Genomic DNA, 20,600 nt, shown 5'->3' with positions numbered 1-20,600 from the left:
ATCAAGGTTATTTTTAATTCTATGGTAACGTTTTTGAGATATTTACGAATAACGGTTTTTTCCACAAAAAAAAAGTTGGGTCCACTTAATCATATATGTATATCTCAAGAACGAATTGAGCAATTCCAAAACAGTTTGAAGCTTTTAAAAGGTAATATCATTTTATATAAACTGTGCATACAACACTTTTTGCTAGGCCCTGCAGATTCAAGGATAACAAACAATCAATACGGATTTTTTCCATTTTTTTTATAAAAATGTAAAAAAATGTGTACTTTGCGAGGAAGACCTCGAAAACTTTTCATTTTTTTGCAGATTTGTTTTTTTCTCTCTAAGGTCTGTTTTATTACAAAAAAATTCGTATATCAGTGAATTAGCGAATATTAATATGTACCAGTAGGGTACTTAAGTATTAAATGGATATATTTACTTGAATGCTTATAACTTTTGTACTAGTCCATCGATTTTCTTGAATGAACGCTTATTTTTTTGTAATAAAACAGAGCGTAGAGAGAAAAGAACAAATCTGCAAAAAAATAAAAAGTTTTCGAGATCCTTCCTCGCAAAGTACACATTTTTTTATATTTTTACAAAAAAAAATGGAAAAAATCCGTAATGATTGTTCGTTATCTTTGAATATGCAGGGCCTAGCAAAAAGTGTTGTATGCACAGTTTATATAAAATGATATTACCTTTTAACAGCTTCAAACTGTTTTGGAATTGCTCAATTCGTTCTTGAGATATACATATATGATTAAGTGGACCCAACTTTTTTTGTGTGGAAAAAACCGTTATTCGTAAATATCTCAAAAACGTTACCATAGAATTAAAAATAAACTTGATTTTCGAAATCAGGGGGTGATTTTACATAGGAATTTCATAATGGCGTCTCTGGTGCAGAAAAAAATTGGAATTTGTGATCCAGTGTTATCTACAGGCGCGATAGTTTGAAACTTTTTGTGATTCAGTCTAATATACATGCATGCAACTATTAAACTAACTGTTTGAAATATATATATATATATATACATAACAGATAAACCTGAGGAAAATACAGTGGCCATAGATAGCCGTAAAATGCAAACAGGGGCGGTAAAAGGAGACAATGAAGCGAAAGCTGAGGAAACGTGCGAGGGGCACACTCCAGATGGAGGAAAATGCGAATCAAATCAAGAGGAAAACAAAGATCCCAAAAAATGTGAAGGAGAAACAAGTCTAACTGGACAAGAGAGTGAAAATGCTGAAGAAAAGACCAGTGATTCGAAAAAGAATTATGTGGAGGAAAACGAAGTAAATAATGAAGCCGAAGGAAAAAATATTAATAAGGCCGAATCAGTAGAAGAGTTAGGAGAAGATAATACAGAAAAAAGTAGCGAAACGAAAAAATCTGAAAATATAGGAGGGGAAGTAATAAAAAATAAAGAAGATAACATTAACACCGAAACTTTCAAAGCGGACCAGACCCATAGAAAAATAGAAAACGATGACAAAGATGATATGGAAAAAGAGAGTGGAAATGCAGAAGGAAGTGTAAAACAAACCGCGGACGGCAGTGAAATAGCAGAAGAGAAAGTGGTGGGTGAGGAAGTTAAGGATGATGAGAAAGCTGAAGAAGTAAGTGCCGACGAAAGTGAAACTGCAGAAAAGAAGGAAGAGGAAAATGAAAAAAATATTGATGTTGGGAAAACAACAGCTTTAGATAATGAAAATGTGGAAAAACAAACTGTACAAGCAGGTGGTAAGAGGGGAATTCCAGAAGATAAAAGGACGGAAGAGGATAATCAAAAGGAAATAAATGAAGATTATAAGGTAGAAGAATATAAAAAAGAAACTAGCGACAGTAGTGAAATCGCAGATGGTAAATCGAAGAAAGAAGGCGAGGAAGCTGACGCACCGTAGACAACAGTACAAACTCAAATGACGATGACAAGGAAGGAGATGTCGACGAATCTTTACAGCTGGAGATAATGAATAAATTTTGAACGAATTACAAAAAAGAACGCTGAATGGTGGCAAATAGCAATTAAATTAATAGTAAGCCTTTACAATGATCAAGAAGAAGCAGTTCGCCTTGACATAAATACAAATCTCAATAATCTGTTTTTTAATCAAAATTACAGCCTCATAATAAAAATGGAATTACCTTCTTTTTTATATCTTGATTGTACAAGCAAGTGGCAAGAAAAAATTCGATTCTCTTATCGAAAACAAAACAAATTTTACACCAATATCCCTGCCAGTATTTTCTACCACGCAAGTCACCTACATATATAGAAGAAATCGATATTGTATATCAGTGGTTGAGTTAAAGGAATAAGAAACATAAGAAATATCATTAAAATGACCATCTCCCACATCATTTGTCTAATTTATTTTTTACCTCTGGCCTATCCTGATGTTTTTTTTCACAAGTTTATTTTAAACAAAAGCTTATATAATGATGATAATTAAGATGGTAATTAAAAATAAGTTTAAAAAAATTTAGTTGTTTATATATCTCTATTGTGTGTATTTATTTCCTCGTGTTTTTATTTTACACTAATTACGACCATCATCACCGGAGCAAGTCTTCTATGAAATAAGATTGTAATTGTATGCATTTTGTAATAAAATTTAATAATTTAAATAATTTAAAATGTTTTATATTTACTTGCAGTGTATTGATTTTGAAGTAGTTTTTAATTTAAAAAGAGTTATAAAAAAATAGTAAAACTTCAAAACCATTAAAAAAAAAAATCATTTACAATTTGATTTGGTTTTTCTTCACTCCTTTCATGTATTATATTTATATATATATATTATTTTAAGCTAAAAACAAAATCAATTATATTCTCTTAAAAATTTAATCTTAATAATATTTTATTTGTGTTTGGTTGAACTCGCATCTAAAGTTTTATAGTCCTTTTCTTTCCAATTAAATCAAAACGTATCAATTGTAAGAAACTCGTTAATCAAATAAAATGTAAAAAATCTACATCACTGTTAATGCATCATATAGCTGTTAAACCTTTTAGGCTTCCCAACACTTTCAATCTGTACCCTCATCTTCAGAGCTATCAGTCGTGTAATCGCTAGAGTGATCGTGCTGTTCATGATTTTCAGGTTCGGATTCGCTAAGGTCCCATTGCGGGTGGTCTATAGGTGGGACTGGTGCCTTCTTAACGTCCAATTTTAGCTCTTGCTGTTGATCCATACCAAGATATGAGTCTGCCAAAAAAAAATAAAAAAACAAAAGAACAGATAAAGCAAAAAATACACTCACATTTTACTGTACTAAATAGATATTACTCGATTGGTACTTACCAGATCTTAAACATACTGTAAATGTGTACAGACCCGGCCAACGTGGAGCCGTAAATTTTAATTGTATTTCCTCTTTATCCACAAGACTGGTAACATGGTAGGGCGCTGTTAGTAGTGATCGGGATTTCCGATCGCAGATATACGTCCACCAGTATTCTTGTTTTTCTTCAGGGAAGTATGGACAGTGTACCGTATGAGATATGCGTGATTTCCCTTCCAGTTTTTCACGTTTATTTAGCTTAGCTTGCAATCTTTCCCAGGCCTCATCATCGTCATCATCATCATATGCCTCACTCTTATTGTTATGTGGTTTGTCGCTATCGGATTCGTCGCCTGTGCAATATTTCTCATCCACATCACTAGCATCCGCATCAGAGTCGGTATCTTCGTTCTGATCTTGAGCATCCACACTCCCTGAAGAGGCAGACACGATTGATTTACTTTGTTGCACAGTGTTTGGTGCTGCTCTGCGTTTCTGATTATTAGCCGATTTCTTGCCGCCCTTACCACCTTTTCCCTTACGTTGTTGCGGTTTACCCCAAGCAGATGGTTTCTTAACTGGTACTGCCGCAATTGCAGACGCCTCTTCATCATCCCCGCCACCACCTGTTGCTTCATCATCATCCCTATATGCACGGTAAATTCATCAAGCGATGTATATTATATCGTCGGCTTATATTCAATACCTTCCATCAGCAATTTTAACAAATGAATTTGAGATGGTAAAATGCTCTCTAACTCAGCTTTCATATATAACATTAATGACAGCTTTAAAACTTGGCTCAAATGGTATTAATTATCATTTTGAAAAGTTCTCTATCAGCCAACATTTTTTTACCAAAGCAAAAGCCTCTATCAGCATACATTTTCATACCCAGCTACATTTAAGCACAGATATTATAGCTTTAATCGCATAACGTTGGGAGTGCGCAATGCTGCAATAGGGTCGACATACATAAACTTCCGTATATGTTGTTGTTGTTGTTGCTGTATTAACGATAACGACAATCCCCAAAGGTTTTGGGGATTGTTATCGATGTTGATGGTCCTTTGTCGGATAAAGATCTGGTATGTTCCGGCAACAATGAATCGTTAAGGTACTAGTCCGACCATCTCGGGAACGATTAATATGACATTGAACCTTTTAGGCCATCCCACTCCCCCACCCTAGTTCCATGAGAAACAAAGTAACAGAATTCCCCTCGCGTAGGTGAGGCTGACAATTGGAATGCGGAAGCTATAAAACTTTGTATTGCGCTTATTAACCCTTGATCCCGTATATCAATATTATAAGTGTTCGATATGGAACTCACCTGCTTCACCTGCTCAAAACATAGTTCGACATAAACGCTACATCCAAAAAACTTATATTTTCTTTTCTTAACTCTATCAACAATATTTTTTATAAAAACAATTTCTATTCGAACAGCAAAAAAATCTATATGACTTTTAAACTAAACTAAGCTGAGTTAAATATAAGAAACTGGTTTGAATACACAACGGGATATTTTATCATCCATTGGTGTATATTCATATTATTAGAAATTTACAATATAGCTGCGTTTTTGATGATAGATGGTATTGAATATCAGCCGACGATGCGTAAGTTGTAAGGCATTATTTTGTTTTATTGTTGTGTTAACAGTGCTGCGCCCTATTCAAGAAAAGATGCTTGAACACACATTACGGGTGACTTCTTCTTCTTCTAGCAGCGATAAGGAGACTCCCCGAAGCATTTGGGGGAGTTTTATTCATGTTCATGGCACTTTGCGGGATATTGGTTCAGTGCGCTCCGGAAAGTAGCACCATTAAGGTATTAACCCTACCTAGGATGAAAATTTGGTTCACGGAAGCTATAATTTGCGCCATTGACATGATCGTCCACTATGTATTTTCATCTTGGCGGCGACAATGCCAGACTGCGCGAGCCATTATTGTGTATTCGTCGGTACAGGCAATAACAGTTGGTCCTTCTGGGGGGAGCTTTGGTTTGAAGAAATTAAACAGAAACGGGGGATAGGTCTCTGCGGCTACCCTGTTTAATCGTTCCCCAAGCCAGCCGCTTTTATGTACCGGAGCAACTAAGGACTTCAATTCAGGGTGACTGCATTTAATATGGGCGTCCCTCGCACAAATTCTCACCCTCGGAGCAGATCCTAGCAGATGGCCTGTTCCTTACTCTCTTGCTACGGGAAGGTGTTGAACCTAACCCCAATTCAGAAGTGGTTTTGCCGAAAAATAATATATTTAGAATGGTCAGACTTCTGTCAGTTTGTCACTTGCAAAGGATGTTTGCATCAAAGGAGGTTTTCTGGGCTAGATCCGGCATCTGCTGCCAAGCCACACACTCAACAACATGAGCCCCCAGCCTTTGCCTAGAGGCATATTATCCCTGGGCCAGAGCAGCAAACGCGACCTAGCTTTATTCCACTAAGGCGCACACACCCTCACCCCCAGAGTGATGATGTCTTCCCCTCACAATTCAAAATACTGCAGTTAAACTGAAATGTATTAACTAAGAAGATTGCGCAGATAGTCGATTTCATGAAGCGGCGCACATTCGTATATCTGCGATACAAGAGACAAAGCTTACCGCAAATCTGGCTTTGCATACTTGCTCCGGCTATAAAGTCAATCGAAAGTATTTCTTTGGTCTATTTACTTGATTTATAATAGACGAGATAATTTCAAAAGATATCCTAGCAGCTCTAATTTTCAAATTTTTTTTCTTTTACATTACATTATTTTGATACTTACTTGATGTCTTGTTTTTCCGGTACTTTAGCGTCACCAAATAAGGTCTTCATATCTTTACGTACCAGCGTTACAGTAACAGTCACTATAGCGCCAGCTGTTACAACATTCGTATTTTCATCATCAATAACTGTAAATAAAGCAATTGTTAACTGATTTAATTATGTACTTACTGCTCATTATTTTGTTTACCTTCGCAGCGTATGGTGAAATCTATCAGTGGCAATTTTCCTAAAACTTTCATCACGTTCTCATATTCAAAATCGGTTAGACTTTTCAATAGCTGCCTACTTTCCTCCGATTTTAATTGAGCAAATTGCTGCAAATTTTTTATGTGACGTTTTTTATTGATGTAGTAAAGATGCTGATCTTCAGTAAGATGAGGTAATTGTAGTAAAGGTGATTTGTATTCCCATAAACCTTGTATGATCATTGGAGACAATTTCATACAATTTTCTATAGTTTCTATGCCGGGTAGACGTGGAACCCGTCTCGCATATGCTAGCATTACCAACTGATGTACACAGGAAACCATTTCCTGAATAAGATATGGGCATTTTTTTACAATAAACTGGCGATCCTTTTCTAGCGTATCGGGATTGAGTGGAATGCGTGAAAGGTGGGCATGTAGTATGGTGCGCGCCTTAATAGAGTACATGCGACAAAGAGGATGCTCCTTACATTTTTCGTTTAAATTAGGCAATTGTCGAATGAGCTAATATTTAGGTAGATATGGATATAAATATATAATACCATGTATATATCAAGGTACTTACTGCTGGGACTTCCTCATTATCAGACTGTCGCTCAACCACCTGAGAATTGTGTCTTTTATCGAACTCCAAACTTGCAGCTAATATCATAAGAGCTCGCTTAAGTAACATATGTGGAGTTTTATGTATGAAATAGAAGTACATTTGCGAGGTATCTAAAAGCACTTTATCGCCTGAAAAGCGTATGGAGCGGTACCACCACATACCAACAACGGAGGGCAATGCCACCATAAAGATCAATCCATAGAGGCCCAGCACCCATACCGAATTCTCTTTTTCTACAATCCACGATGGCAAAGCTATACCAAAAGACATAGCACCTGGGCCATCGGGATTACCATATTTTTCATAGTTTTGCTTAGCCGTTTCGTCAGTGAGTGCCTGGTAGGCTTTCCGCAACATCATAAAAGACTTTTCATCACCAGTTGGCTTATCTGGATGCAATACGCGGGACAGATCACGGTAAGTTTTTTTTATTTCTTCCATTGAAGCGGTGGGTGGCAATTGTAGAATTTCAAATGGATCAAAACTGGCCATTTCATAATCAAATTGTGACACACGATATGCAAGTAAGATGAGCATCGCCCAACCAAATACCAAACATAACTTAATTAGAAATGATTTGAGTGTACGGTATGGCTCTGCAGCCGCCAAAATAATCTTCTTTTTTATGCAATCTGGGCATTGACATTCTTCTTGCAACTTATTGGGATCTGTGGAGAAATGCAAAATATACACACATGTATGCATTTATTATTGGCCTATTAAAGTAGTCATTAAAAGTATAATTATTTCAGTAATTTACGTGTAGTAGCAACCGCTTCGTAGTTTAACGATCGAGTCAGTGCATACAAGTATATACTAATACTAGCAGACCCGTCAGACGTTGTTCTGCCCTAAATTTGATCTATCTAAATAAATTTTAATAAGCTGTTTCCGTCTAACTCTGCCCCCCCCCCCCCCCCTCACTTTTTCTTAATCCTTTTATTCACTCCTCCCTCCGTCTTTTCGCTTCATCTATCTCTATCTTCGTCTCACTCTATCTCTTTCTCAGACCCCTTCTTCCATCTTTTCTCTTCTCTCAAGTTTTTCCCATTCTTCTTCATACCTTATTGCCAGGCAAATCGAATAGGACGTACATATGTAAATAGTTATATGGGTATTATTAATTCATGTCTTTATTTCGGCTTCGCATGCATATTTATCAGTTTTGCCAGGTTGATGCGATTAAATCGAATATCACAATGAAAATTACTTTAAAGCTCTCAGCAACAGCTTCCATTTGATATCCCTATTACTCACACATTCTAGGGGTATCCGGGTCCAGGTTTTTGCCTATATCTTGAGACCCTACTCACCCAGCGGTATAAAAATTACTCTGTACTAAATCACTCATCAACAGCTTCAATTCGATAATGTAAGAACACATCCTAGTGTTACCGTGATCCACGTTTTGGCCTATATCTCGAGACCCTTCAAAAATAGGTATGAAAACTACCCTGTACTAAAGCACTCATCAACAGCTTTCATTTGTTATCCATATTATATAAACATTCTAGGGTACCCGCGTCCACGTTTTCGCTTATATCTCGAGACCCTAGTTACCCGCGGGTACGAAAAATACCCCGTATCAAAGTACTCATAAACAGCTTCCATTTGATACCCATATTGTACAAACATATCCCAGATTACCCAGGTCCACGTTTTGATCTCAAGACCCTAGCCAGAATGGGATAAAAATTATCCTATGTCTGTCTCCTGGTTCTAAGCTACTCCTCCACCAATTTTCAGCGAAATATGTTCATCCGTTCCTTCCTCTTCAATCACTCTTTATCTATTAAAAAGCGCATCAAAATCCGTTGCGTATTTTTAAAGGTTTAAGCATTCAAAGGGACATGGGGACAGAAAAACCGACTTTGTTTTATACTAACTATGTAGTGATATACATCCATACATACCTATAAACATACGCCCGAAGTTAAATAACGCAGCGAATGCTATATATTTGTACGTATGTATGTGTCGCATCATGCCTCACTCAAAAGCAATTAGCACGCACAGTTCACAGCGAACAAACACATTTTTTGGTAAACATGTTAGTTTTGTTTAAACAATTTGGCTGATATAAGAAAAGGAATGAAGTCTTTTTTTTGATGCAGATCGAAGGTAAATATTTCAAAGTTTTACTGAAAAGTGGAATTTTTCAAATCCATCCTTCTGCTTATGAGTTATAGCTGTGTAAACAAAAATTGTATGATTTTTACTACATTTTGGCAAATTTGCACGCCTCTGCTGTTGTTGATGTTGCATTAACAGTGCTTTGCCCCACTCAATGGGTACGAACACTCACAAATTGTCATGAAGCTCCTCTAAGTCCAGGAGTCCAGGAGTCCAAGGAAACTGGCTGTTTCAACAGGGGCGGACCATAGGGAGATGGGTGTTAGAGGCGTATGTTCCACATTACAATTGAAAAGATGGTGGTGTCATGTGGGGACACATCGCATGCAGGACATACATTACGTATGTCGGGGTTGATTCTGGACAAGTAAGAGTTTAACCTGTTACAGTATCCAGAACGAAGTTGGGCTAGGGTGACTCGTGTCTCCCTTGGTAGTGTGCTTTCTTCTGCAAGGGTGGGATATTGTCTATTAATAACGGGGTTCACCGAGCGCGTCCTAACAAAGGCGTTTGCCGATTCTGTGTGGATTTGGCTAAGGGCCTGCTTATGCTTGCCTGGATCAAACGGAAGTGTTGGAAGGTGCCGGATCTCGTCATAGTGCTTTAGGAGATATTCCCTTACTCCCCGTGGAGGCGGTGCTAAATCAAGCAGTTGTTTGCTGGAATGTCCTGGTTTGTGACAATTAAGCAAGAGCTGTTTGTTCGGCATTTTATTGTGCTCTTTAATATTGAGATCTTTGGCCTCACTATGTAGATGGTGTTCGGGAGTCATAAGGAAACATCCAGTGGAAGTTCTGATTGCAGCATTTTGACAGGCCTATAGCCTTTTCCAGAGTGTATTTTTAAGACCAGGCGACCAGACTGGTTACGCTTAGCTCATGGGCGGCCGGCCAATTGCTTTGGACGTTGTTGTTGTTGTTGTTGTAGCAGTGCTTCGCCCCACCTAACAGCCGCGACCGATCACAAATTGTCATCAATATCCTCTAACGGGAGTCCAAGGAAACTTGCTGTTTCAACAGGGGTGGACCATAATGAAAGGGGTGTTAGAGGCGTTGGTTCCACATTACAATTAAAGAGATGGTTGGTGTTATGTGGGGACACATTGCAAGCGGGGCATACATTTTGAATGTCGGGGTTGATTCTGGATAGGTACCAGTTTAACCTGTTACAGTATCCAGAACGAAGTTGAGCAAGAGTGACACGCGTTTCCCTGGGGAGTATGCGTTCCTCTTCTACAAGTTTTGGGTACTTTTCTTTGAGTACTGGATTCACCGGGCAATTCCTGTTCTGGGGGCATAAGAAGACAGTCCGTGGCGGTTCTGAGAGCCATATTTTAGCAGGCCTGTAGCTTCTTCCAATGGGTAGTTTTAGGCTTTGCAAAGATATAGGAGACGCGTAGCCATGCAATCAGCTAGCCAATTGCTTTGTATGTGGTAATGAGCGTTTCTTTGTCTTTTCCCCAAGTACTGCCAGCAAGGGATTTGAGGATTTTATTACGGCTCTGGATTTTCGGTACAATTGCGGCTGCATGCTCACCAAAATGTAGATCCTGATCAAACGTCACACCCTAGATTTTGGGGTGTAGGACAGTCGGTAGCGTAGTGCCATCGACGTGGATGTTCAAAATGGTCGACATTTGGGCCGTCCATGTTGTAAATAAGGTCACGGAGGATTTAGTCGGTGATAATGCCAGGTTTCGCTAGGCGAAAAAACTGGAGAGATCAGGGAGGTAGCCGTTTATTCTGTTGCAAGGCTCATCGATGTGTTAGCTGGTTTCCCAAGCTTTAGTAGCGGGACCACCTTGCCCATTTTCCATTTTTCGGGAATGACAAAGGTGGAAAGAAACAGGTTGAAAACATGTGCTAAATATTTGAAACCCTCTTTTCCTAGGCTTTTAGGCATCGGCATGGCTATGCCGTCTGGGCCCACTGCTTTCGATGGGGCATCCTCCTTCTTTGGCGGTGATGGTAATTGGTGACACGCTGAATTTATGTTTATGTGCGTGTCTGTTGGCCCTCCGTCTATCTTTGTCGACCGTAGAATGCATTATATATTGTCGGTAGAAAGCGCTCGCGCATTTCTTCGCATCCTACGGCACTTTATCGCCAAAGGCGATGGAAAATTTGTCATTGTTCCTAGGCACTCTGGAAGTCAGAGATGGATGAAGGCGTCTTGAAGGATATAGGCTTTGTCGAGTGTACAGTCCGATTGCTGCTGGTGTACCTGGTGTCAGTGAGTTGGTACTAGAGGTTTACGCCGATCACCGCCGGTGTTCTTACTTTAAAAAGCTTGATTTTCTATTTAAAAAAATATTATTTAGGAAAGATTTTGTTTGTATGTATTTAAGGAAATCAACGTTTTGGCCATTTCGGTAAGACCCGGGGGTTTTGCCTCAAAATCTCGCAGATCGTTCAAAAATTTCAGGAGTAGCTCCTTGCGGAGGGATTGTTCCTCGTTCACTTACTCCAGGGAGGCTTCGAAAAGAAATAGAGATACATAAAATGGTCACACTTTTGTCTGTATATCTCGTACAAAGCGTAGTTTCACCTGAGGTTAACTCCTAATAATCGGCGCAAACACAATTTCTTTAAATCATTTGTGGCTCCTTGGCGGTCACGCACAAAGGCGATTTACAGTTGCTATTAATGGTCTATTAATACTCATGACTCTCGTGGCACAGGGCACATCCAGTTTTTTGGAGCTACAATCCCCGATGATTAAGAGCTACAATTCCCGATGTGCGAACAGTAGCAATTCCGACCACCAGTCGCTACCACGCCTCCTGACCCTTACACCATATGCCGGCACAGAAGCTATAGGACTGCGACTTCTAACTCATATGTAACTTCGTCGACGTCAGTTTCCTAGAAGCTCTAGGTGTAGCTCCGAAGACTTTCTAACGGATGTTCTTGTCGCGCTATGCTGCCGAGCTACACCAGAGAAACATCGTGAAACGTTAGGGAGTGACTATTCGGCCAAGGATGCCGCCCTCGAAATCATAAGCAGTCTAAGTGGATGTCATTGCGTAACTGATGTCTGAAAATCGTATAATCCTCGGCGCATCTACATAATTAAAATTTTACAAGGACCCTGGATAGAATTTTTAAAATGTAGACCAAAGTTTGCAGACGTTTGTGTTCACAACATTGATTTCAATAGTCTTAAACCAAAACGATATTTTAGAATAGAAGTCGACCTAAGGAGTGATGAGGAGTGTGATGACTAGTACCTAGGACCTACCTAATTATTTTCTATCTTTAAGTATTATTACTACTTAATGTAAGTATTGTTTTCAATAAAACCGTTTAACTTAAAAAATTTTTTCAATTATTTTATTTTCAAGTTTTTAGTCTTTATTTAATTGCTTATTATTACTGACTCATTATTACAAGGACTCTTTCCTGACAATTTGTTACAACCTAAGTCCTCAATACATAACCCTATAACCCTTCCAAAGACTTTACTCGACTCTGCGCCACGTATGCTTGTCCCTCCTCCAACTCCAAAATATTTTGATGTCACTTCTACCGGACTGTATGCGATATTTGTTCCAAAGATGAGCCAAATCGGGCATCATAGGTCGCTTTCTATTCTTGCATGTATTATGTGTTCCAAATATGAGCCAAATCGGACCACAAATACGAGTTTTGTGAATATCTCGATCCATGCGCCACCTAGCGGCGATTTTTTTTACAGGTCGATTTCTATTCTTGCATGTATTATGTGTTCCAAATATGAGCCAAATCGGGCCACAAATACGATTTTTGTGAATATCTCGATCCAAGCGCCACCTAGCGGCGATTTTTTTTCACAGGTCGATTTCTATTCTTGCATGTATTATGTGTTCCAAATATGAGCCAAATCGGATCACAAATGCGAATTTTGCGATATCTCGATCCTTGCGCCACCTAGCGGCGATTTTTTTCTTATTATTGCATTGTCATCGGGTTCTGAACTACATTCCAAGTTTCAAGCTTGTAGCATATCGGGAAGTTACTTAAATTTTAATTACAAGATTCGTTCACAACGGCCGTGCAGCCTGTCAACTCAAGCTAAATAAAACTGTTTAATTAAAAAGAGTGTTATCGATGTTGCCGGATATAGATCCGCGTTCCGGTAACAAAGCAACCCGACCATATCGGGAACGATTAATATGACCACATTAAACCTTCTAGGCCATCCCGCCCTTCCCACGCCCTAGTTCCATGAGGAACTTGGGTTCGCCAAAGCCTCGGCTGCTAAATATGTGTATGATACATTCATATTTGTAACAGGATTCCCCTCGCGTAGATGAGGTTGTCAATTGGGTGGTGGAAGTTTTGAAGCTATAAAGCTTTGTATTGCGCTTATCAACCCCTTGAATCCCCACAACGTATGATGTTTTGTTGTCGCTTCCCACGGCAGCCGGATCTTCGTACCGGAGCGACTCGGGATTTTTTTTCCCGACCAAAGGCTGTAATTTCAGTGTAACCCCATTTAATTTGTTGTGTCCCTCCCACAAATCGTCTTCCTCGGAGCAGCTCCTTGCAGCTGGACTGCTCCATACCCTCCTGCTCCGGGAAGGTATTGAACCTAACCCCGGTCCCAGGCTGTGGTTCTGCTGCATATGTCGGAAAAGGATTTATGTATCTTAGACGGTCATACTCTTGTCAGTGTGTCACGTGTAAAAGATGGTTGCATCGTTCGGGTTGTTCTGGTTGTTAGAACCCAACGTTCGTCGCCCCCGAAATTTCTATAAAACATTTGTGGCTCCCTGCTGTTCACGTCCAAAGACGTGCCGCGGTTCACTCTCAAACGTACTTCTAGCAGCGACGCTGCTCAGTTCCCCTAGCGGGTTAGGGGTTCAGAATATACCCGCGGTAGGTATGCCTGTCGTAGGAGGCGACTAAAATACCAGATTCAAGGGGGGCTGTGTAGCGCAACCCTTCAGGTTGCCAGCGCAATATATAGCTTCTCCAAACCCAATTGTCAACCTCACCTGTAAGTGGCGAATCCTGTTTCACTAACAGACGAGGCTCTGGCGACCCCAAGCTCCTCATGGAACTTGGGGGCGGGGAGGGAGGGAATGGCCTCAATGTTTAATTTGGCCACATAAATCGTTCCCGAGATGGTCGGGCTATCACCTTAATGGTGCTGTGGTACCGGATCTGTATCCGGCAAAGGACCATCACATCGATAACACTCCCCAAAGCCTTCGGGGAGCAACCTTATCGCTACAACAACAACAACAACGCTACTCAGTATGCCAAATCAACCGTCCGCTGTTGCTCGCGGTAAATGGCGCTCCAACTAACGCGGCCGCTACAACCCATCACTACAATCTACGTAGTATGGATAGTAGCAATGCCGAACACCAGCTTTTACCCCCGTCCCTCCCCTCCATTTCCGACACTTCTACTCGCGTAACAAGGAGTCATCAACTCCTTGTCCCCCACACCGTGTGTTCCGTATACCAGCTCAGAATAGTTACGATCGCGACATCGGTCCAATACAGTTCATGCCTTGGCCTATGCTACCTTCATAGATGCTCTGGGCTTACAAACGGAAATCGTGCGACCGGCACATTCGTTGCACCTTGCTGCCAAAACACTAGTACCAACTCATTGACACCAGGTACACCAGCAGCAATCGGACAGCACACTCGACAAAGCCTATATCCTTCAAGGCGCCTTCATCCATCTCTGAATCACAGAGTGACGACGCTATCGCGCTGATATCAGTACGCTACTCTGTGGCGAAACCCGTCTTATCCTTGGCGACTTCAACGCTCACCACGATCTCTGGCAATCCAGCTTGTTAGTCGACAGCAGAGGCAGACAGCTAGCAGAGCAAATAGACAATACGACTTTCTGCACGATAAACGGCGATGCCCCCACCAGAATTGCAGGTAATTGCCATAGCTCACCTGGCATCTCAATCGTCAGCGCAGGGCTCATAAATTGCGTTGAATGGCATTCGATCCTTACTTTAGCTTCTGATCACCTGCCCATACTCATTTTAATTGAGCGACCTGCCAATTTTATAACCTCTGAAAAGCGGACTCTCATTAATTTAAAAAAAGCGAAGGCGCAGCGTGACCTTGTTTGGGCGAGACAAATGTTGCCGGACTTCAGGCTGGACTGGGTCGAGAGTGATGAAGCATCGACGCGCCAGCGGTCTATGGATGAATCCAACCCTACGGCACCGAAAAGGTCCAAGACGCAGGGGCGCTGGCCGCGGTCTTTCGCCGAAATAGCCAAGGATCAGATCATTGGCGTTATAGACGAGAGCAGCGAAGATGGCAGAATCCCGAAACAACAGGTGAAGTGGATTGAGGCAGCACCCTGGTCCACCGCCCTCTTATACCGATGCGTGGTGGTTCCAGGGCAATATTAAACTAATTGCCTGTGACGACGCTAGGTCGGTGAAGCTTTATAAAGCCGCCGTCTCGCTGATAGGTGAGGTGTATCCGGATGCGCGCTTCAAGGTAGTGTAGGCGCGTGATATCCCTTCACGACCAAGGGCGAGAGCCTGGGTTCCAGTGACGCCAACGGACCCAGCTGACATCCTGGAGCTGCTCCAGGAGTACAACGCGGGTCTACCGACACAGAACTGGAAGGTGGTTAACGTGGAGAAGACTGAACGGGCCACGATGCAGATAGTCCTGCTGCTCGAGAGCGCAAGCGTCGAAGCGCTGAAAAGGCAGGATTTCAGGGTAAGCTACGGCTTCAAGAATATAAGCTTTAAAGTTCATAAGGCTTACGTTGAAGCCTTGGTAAACCTTGAGTCTCGTACGGAGGTGGCTTTATAGCGCTCAGGAAAAGGGTAAGCCTCGCACATGTATATTGGATAAGTCTACTCTTAATGTTTTTCTTCTACCCAATTTTAGCGACGGGGATATGACAGCGGTTAGCGTCGAGGTGCTAGGAAGGAGCTTTAAACTTGCTTCCTTCTACCTAGCGCACGATCACAAAGGCTCATTACCACCGGATAATTTCAGGGAGTTCATGAGAGCAGCAAATCAACGAAATGATTTCATCCTACTCGGAGGCGATGCCAATGCTCACCACACCCAGTGGGGCAGCAGTGATACAAATGACCGAGGCGAGTCTTTATTTAACTATCTTTTAGGCACTAATATAAGTATATGTAATAGAGGAAATGACCCCACTTTCATTACGAGGAACCGCGAAGAGGTCCTTGGCATAACCCTGGTCACACCCTCTTTAAGTGACCTGATCGTTTCATGGAGAGTTCTAAAGGTGCACCCCTTTTCTGACCATAGATATATAAGCTTTTCTATATCACAGGCGCACACAAGTCCTAAGTACAACTGGGGCTACTATAAGAAGATAATAGGTAAAAAGCTATCTGAAGAGGTGCGAGCCCCGAAATCTCCAGCTCATCTAAGTTACGTCCAAAAGCCGGATGGGCACTGGACGGGCTCCAGCGCTGAAACCATAAACTTGCTTATGGATACACACTTCCCAGCAAGCGCAGACGTTTCTTCAAATATTGTCAGCGGAGAGTCACCTAATGATCAGCTAATAAGCGAAATCACAGATGATAAAAGGATAGATTGGGCTTTACAGACCTTCAAGCCCTATAAATCGCCGGGGTCGGATGGATTTTTTCCGGCTCAGCTTCAGTATACTGCCCAACTTATAAGGCCCTGGATAAAAGGGATGTTTATAGGTTGTCTTAGGCTCAATTACGTACCAGTATCTGCGTCACCATGCGGGGGAAATGTCCGCAAACTCTTTGCAACCTAATGGAAGGGGCACTATCCAAAATTTCGCGCTGGGCCACAGCCACAGGTTTGGAAGTCAACCCGGATAAAACTGAGCTTGTCCTCTTCGCGAGGAGGTACAAAGTACCAAATCTAACACCGCCAAGAATTGGGGGTACGTTTTTAGCGTTTAGCGATCAAGTCAAGTATTTGGGAGTCATTCTGGATAGGAAGATATTATGGAGTGACCATATAGTGGAGCGATCCAAGAAGGCAGCAGCAGCGCTCTTCACCTGCAAGAGGGCAATTGGCACCTCCTGGGGATTCTCCCCTAAGGAGGCCTACTGGATTTACACAGCCATTGTGCCTGATTCTTCTTTACGGAGCCTTGGTCTGGTTGCCTGCACTATCTAAAACTACCTATCTTAAAATGCTGCAAAATGTGCAACGGAGTTCGGAGCTCTGCATCACCGGGGCTCTCGGCTCCACTCCGTCTGAAGCACTCAACACAATGCTATACCTTCCACCTCTTGACCTGGTGGCTCAGCACTTCAGTATCAGCCTTAAATGGGTACCTGGGCACGGATATTGAAGGCAACTGCAGAGCAGACGAGCTGGCCAGGAGAGGCATCACCGACCATATCCTTCCGGGAAATGATTCGGTAGGTATACCCATGGCCACTTTCAGGCTTCGTGTGAACACAAGCACTATAAGAATTGCAAATGGACTGTGGTCAGCCACATCATCGTGTGAGACATCCAGGCTAACTTGGCCCTGATATGACAAGGGCGCACAGGAGTGCTTCTGATTTTAAACAAGTCAGTTCTATCGTCCATGATAAGGGTTCTAACAGGGCATTGTTTAATAGGCATGCACGGTGCTAGAATGGGGGCAACGACCTTCGACTATTGTCGCAGCTGCAGATGTACAGAAGATGAGGAGTGTCCAATTTCATGAAATTCCAGATATAATGAACTCGCACAATTGAATTACTTACTTACTTAATTGGCGATTAACGGTCTAAACGGCCGTCCAACAAGGCGCGCCAGTCGCTCCGCCAGCCGGCGCCAATTGGTCACACAAAGGGAGTTTAAACCGTTTTCCACCTGGTCCTTCCAACGGAGTGGGGCCGCCCTCTACCTCTGCTTCCATAGGCGGGTTCCGATAGAAACACTTTCTTGGCCGGAGCATCATCTTTCATTCGCATAACATGGCCTAGCCAGCGCAGCCGCTGCGTTTTAATTCGCTGGACTATGTTGATGTCTGCGTATAGCTCGTACAGCTCATCATTAAATCTTCTTCGGTACTCGCCATCGCCAACGCGTAGATGTCCGAGAGAGGACTTTACTTTTCAATTGCCTACCTAGTCCAAAGTAGCATTTATTGGCAAGATTGATTCTTCGCTGGATTTCAGTGCTGATGTTGTTGCTAGTGTTGATGCTGGTTCCCAAATAAACGAAGTCTTTTACTATTTATGGCTGCCAACAGTAGCGTGGTTGCCAAGGCGCATATGCGCTGACTCTTTGCTCGATGACAGCAGGTACTTCGTTTTGTCCTCATTCACCATCAAACCCATCTTTACCGCTTCTTTTTCCAATTGAATTATATTTGTTAATAACTATATTATTCAACAATCACGATTATATTTGTTAATAACTATATTATTCAACAATCACGTACAATTCAATTATATTTGTTCAATATAAATTCAAAAACCAATATAAAAATTTTCACATCAAAAATAACATTAAATATAAAAAACTTGAAACTCGATTTTTAAAGAATAATTAGAGTGTTAACAACAACAAGTATTTCATAACAACGTGTAGTAAATCCCTACACTACTCCCCTCTTCCAAATTGTTTCATATTTAACAAATTAAATGTAACTCTTTTTGTTTTATCCAAACAACTATCCAAATATGCAGGTTTAATTCTGTTTATAGAAATATTCATGAATTTATTATAATAATTAATTTTGAACCACTTTGGTGTTTTCTCTATTACCTCAAATGATCCTTCATATGGCTCTTGTAAACCGGTTCTCTTTCTATCAACTCTAAATAATACAAACTTGCAATCATTTAAATCTTTTGGAACATAAACTAGTGGACTTTTATGGTGAGATATGTTTGATGAACAATTCTTGAAATTTTGTTTTAATTTTAACAGAACATCAGATGAGTCAAAGTTATTTTCAGATCGAACTACCATTTGCGAAGGAAGTCTTAGATTTGCCCCGTATACCATCCCTGCAGCTGTAGATTGAATGTCTTCTTTATAGGATGATCGCAAACCTAACAACACTATAGGTAACTATATCATTCAGCTGCACTTCTACTTGCCATAATTGAAGCTTTAAGTTGCCTATGAAAGCGTTCAACTATTCTATTAGCTTTCGGATGATAAGCATTGGTTATGATTTCATGACTTCCTAATAGTTTTGAGAGCTCTGTAAAAACCTGCGATGTAAATTGGGCTCCCTGATCAGTTGTAATTGTCAACAGAACTCCAACTCGTGATATATACTCACGAAAGAAAGTTTCCGCCACATTTTTCGCGGAAATATTTTGAAGAGGATATGCCTCCGTCCAACGAGAATTCCTATCTATTAAAGTTAACATAAATCTAAAATCATGTGATGGAGGAAGAGGTCCAACGATATCTAAATGTACATGCTCAAAACACCCTTTTGGAATTGGTATTTTCGAAACTTGCGATTTTGTATGTTTATAAATTTTACTTTTTTGACAATTAATTCACTCTTTCGCCCACTGGTTTACATCTTTATTCATTCCTGGCCAAAAATATCTATTAGTGATTAACCGGAGAGTTGCTTTAATACCAACGTGGGCTATACCATGTAATTTCTCGAACACTAATTTTCTTAACACTTGAGGTATATATGGCCTTGGTAAATTAAGTGACGTCTCACACCAAATTTGAATATTTAAAAATAGAACTGATATTAGTTCCAATTTATGTCTACAATTTAGATTTTCTACTAATGATTTAATTTCACCATCTTTTCCTTGTTCAATAAATAACTCTTTTAAATTTACATCAATGGTTTCTAACGTTAAGACGTCGGGTATCCTTCATAACGCATCCGCAACACAGTTTAATTCCCCTTTCATGTATTTAATGTCACTAGTAAATTGGGATATGAACTCCAAATGTCTTGTCTGCCTTAGACTTCGATCTACCTTTGAATTCAATGCAAATGTAAGTGGCTTGTGATCCGTATAAACCGTAAAAGATCTACCTTCTAACCAATGTTTAAAGTGTTTAATAGTTAAATAAATAGCGAGTAACTCTCTATCAAAAGTACTATATTTACATTCGGACGGACTAAGTTTCTTAGAGAAGAAGGCTAACGGTTCTTTAGTATTGTTGATTTCTTGTTGAAGAACTCCTCCAATAGCCCTATTTTTATGCGTCTACAGCAACAGAGAGAATTGCTTCACTGTTGAAATGTGTTAACAATGTTTTCTTAGCAAAACTCTCTTACTGCCCTGACATCAGCGTACTACTCACCGGTGATAATCGCATCATCTTAGGCGGTTTCAACGCCCACCAAGATCTGTGGCATTCTAACCTAACTCTAAAAAAGAGTGTTATCGATGTTGCCGGATATAGATCCGGTACGTTCCGGTAACAACGCAATATTAAGGTACTAGCCCGACCATATCGGGAACGATTAATATGACCACATTAAACCTTCTAGGCCATCCCGCCCTTCCCACGCCCCAGTTCCATGAGGAACTTGGGTTCGCCAAAGCCTCGCCTGCTAAATATGTGTATGATACATTCATATTTGTAACAGGATTTCCCTCGCGTAGATGAGGTTGTCAATTGGGTGGTGGAAGCTTTGAAGCTATAAA

General features: G+C 40.8%; 2 protein-coding genes across 7 annotated transcripts in view; one reads left to right on the top strand and one right to left on the bottom strand.

Annotated features, from left to right (window-relative positions):
• Sh3beta (SH3 domain binding glutamate rich protein Sh3beta) overlaps positions 1-2,736 on the top strand; it is a 168,018-nt gene extending 165,282 nt beyond the window's left edge. For 5 of the 6 annotated variants that reach the window (XM_067788915.1, XM_067788914.1, XM_067788916.1 and 2 more), the window contains one exon: positions 1,037-2,736. In XM_067788915.1, coding sequence (XP_067645016.1) covers positions 1,037-1,899 — 863 coding nt within the window. In that variant the 3' untranslated portion in view covers positions 1,900-2,736. The remainder of the gene's footprint in view (positions 1-1,036) is intronic. The other variant, XR_010953669.1, reaches the window with a different exon arrangement.
• Positions 2,331-20,600, bottom strand: part of Sec63 (translocation protein Sec63) — a 58,140-nt gene continuing 39,870 nt past the window's right edge. The window contains exons 2-6 of the mRNA XM_067788911.1: positions 6,834-7,543; positions 6,250-6,772; positions 6,061-6,187; positions 3,304-3,929; positions 2,331-3,207 (exon numbers count right to left, since the gene is read on the bottom strand). Coding sequence (XP_067645012.1) covers positions 3,029-3,207; positions 3,304-3,929; positions 6,061-6,187; positions 6,250-6,772; positions 6,834-7,543 — 2,165 coding nt within the window. The 3' untranslated portion in view covers positions 2,331-3,028. The remainder of the gene's footprint in view (positions 3,208-3,303; positions 3,930-6,060; positions 6,188-6,249; positions 6,773-6,833; positions 7,544-20,600) is intronic.

Source organism: Eurosta solidaginis, chromosome 5 (assembly GCF_040869045.1).
Source record: "Eurosta solidaginis isolate ZX-2024a chromosome 5, ASM4086904v1, whole genome shotgun sequence".
NCBI lineage: Eukaryota > Metazoa > Arthropoda > Insecta > Diptera > Tephritidae > Eurosta > Eurosta solidaginis.
Note: the sequence above shows the minus strand (reverse complement) of the source record. Positions and strands in the feature narration are given on the sequence as shown.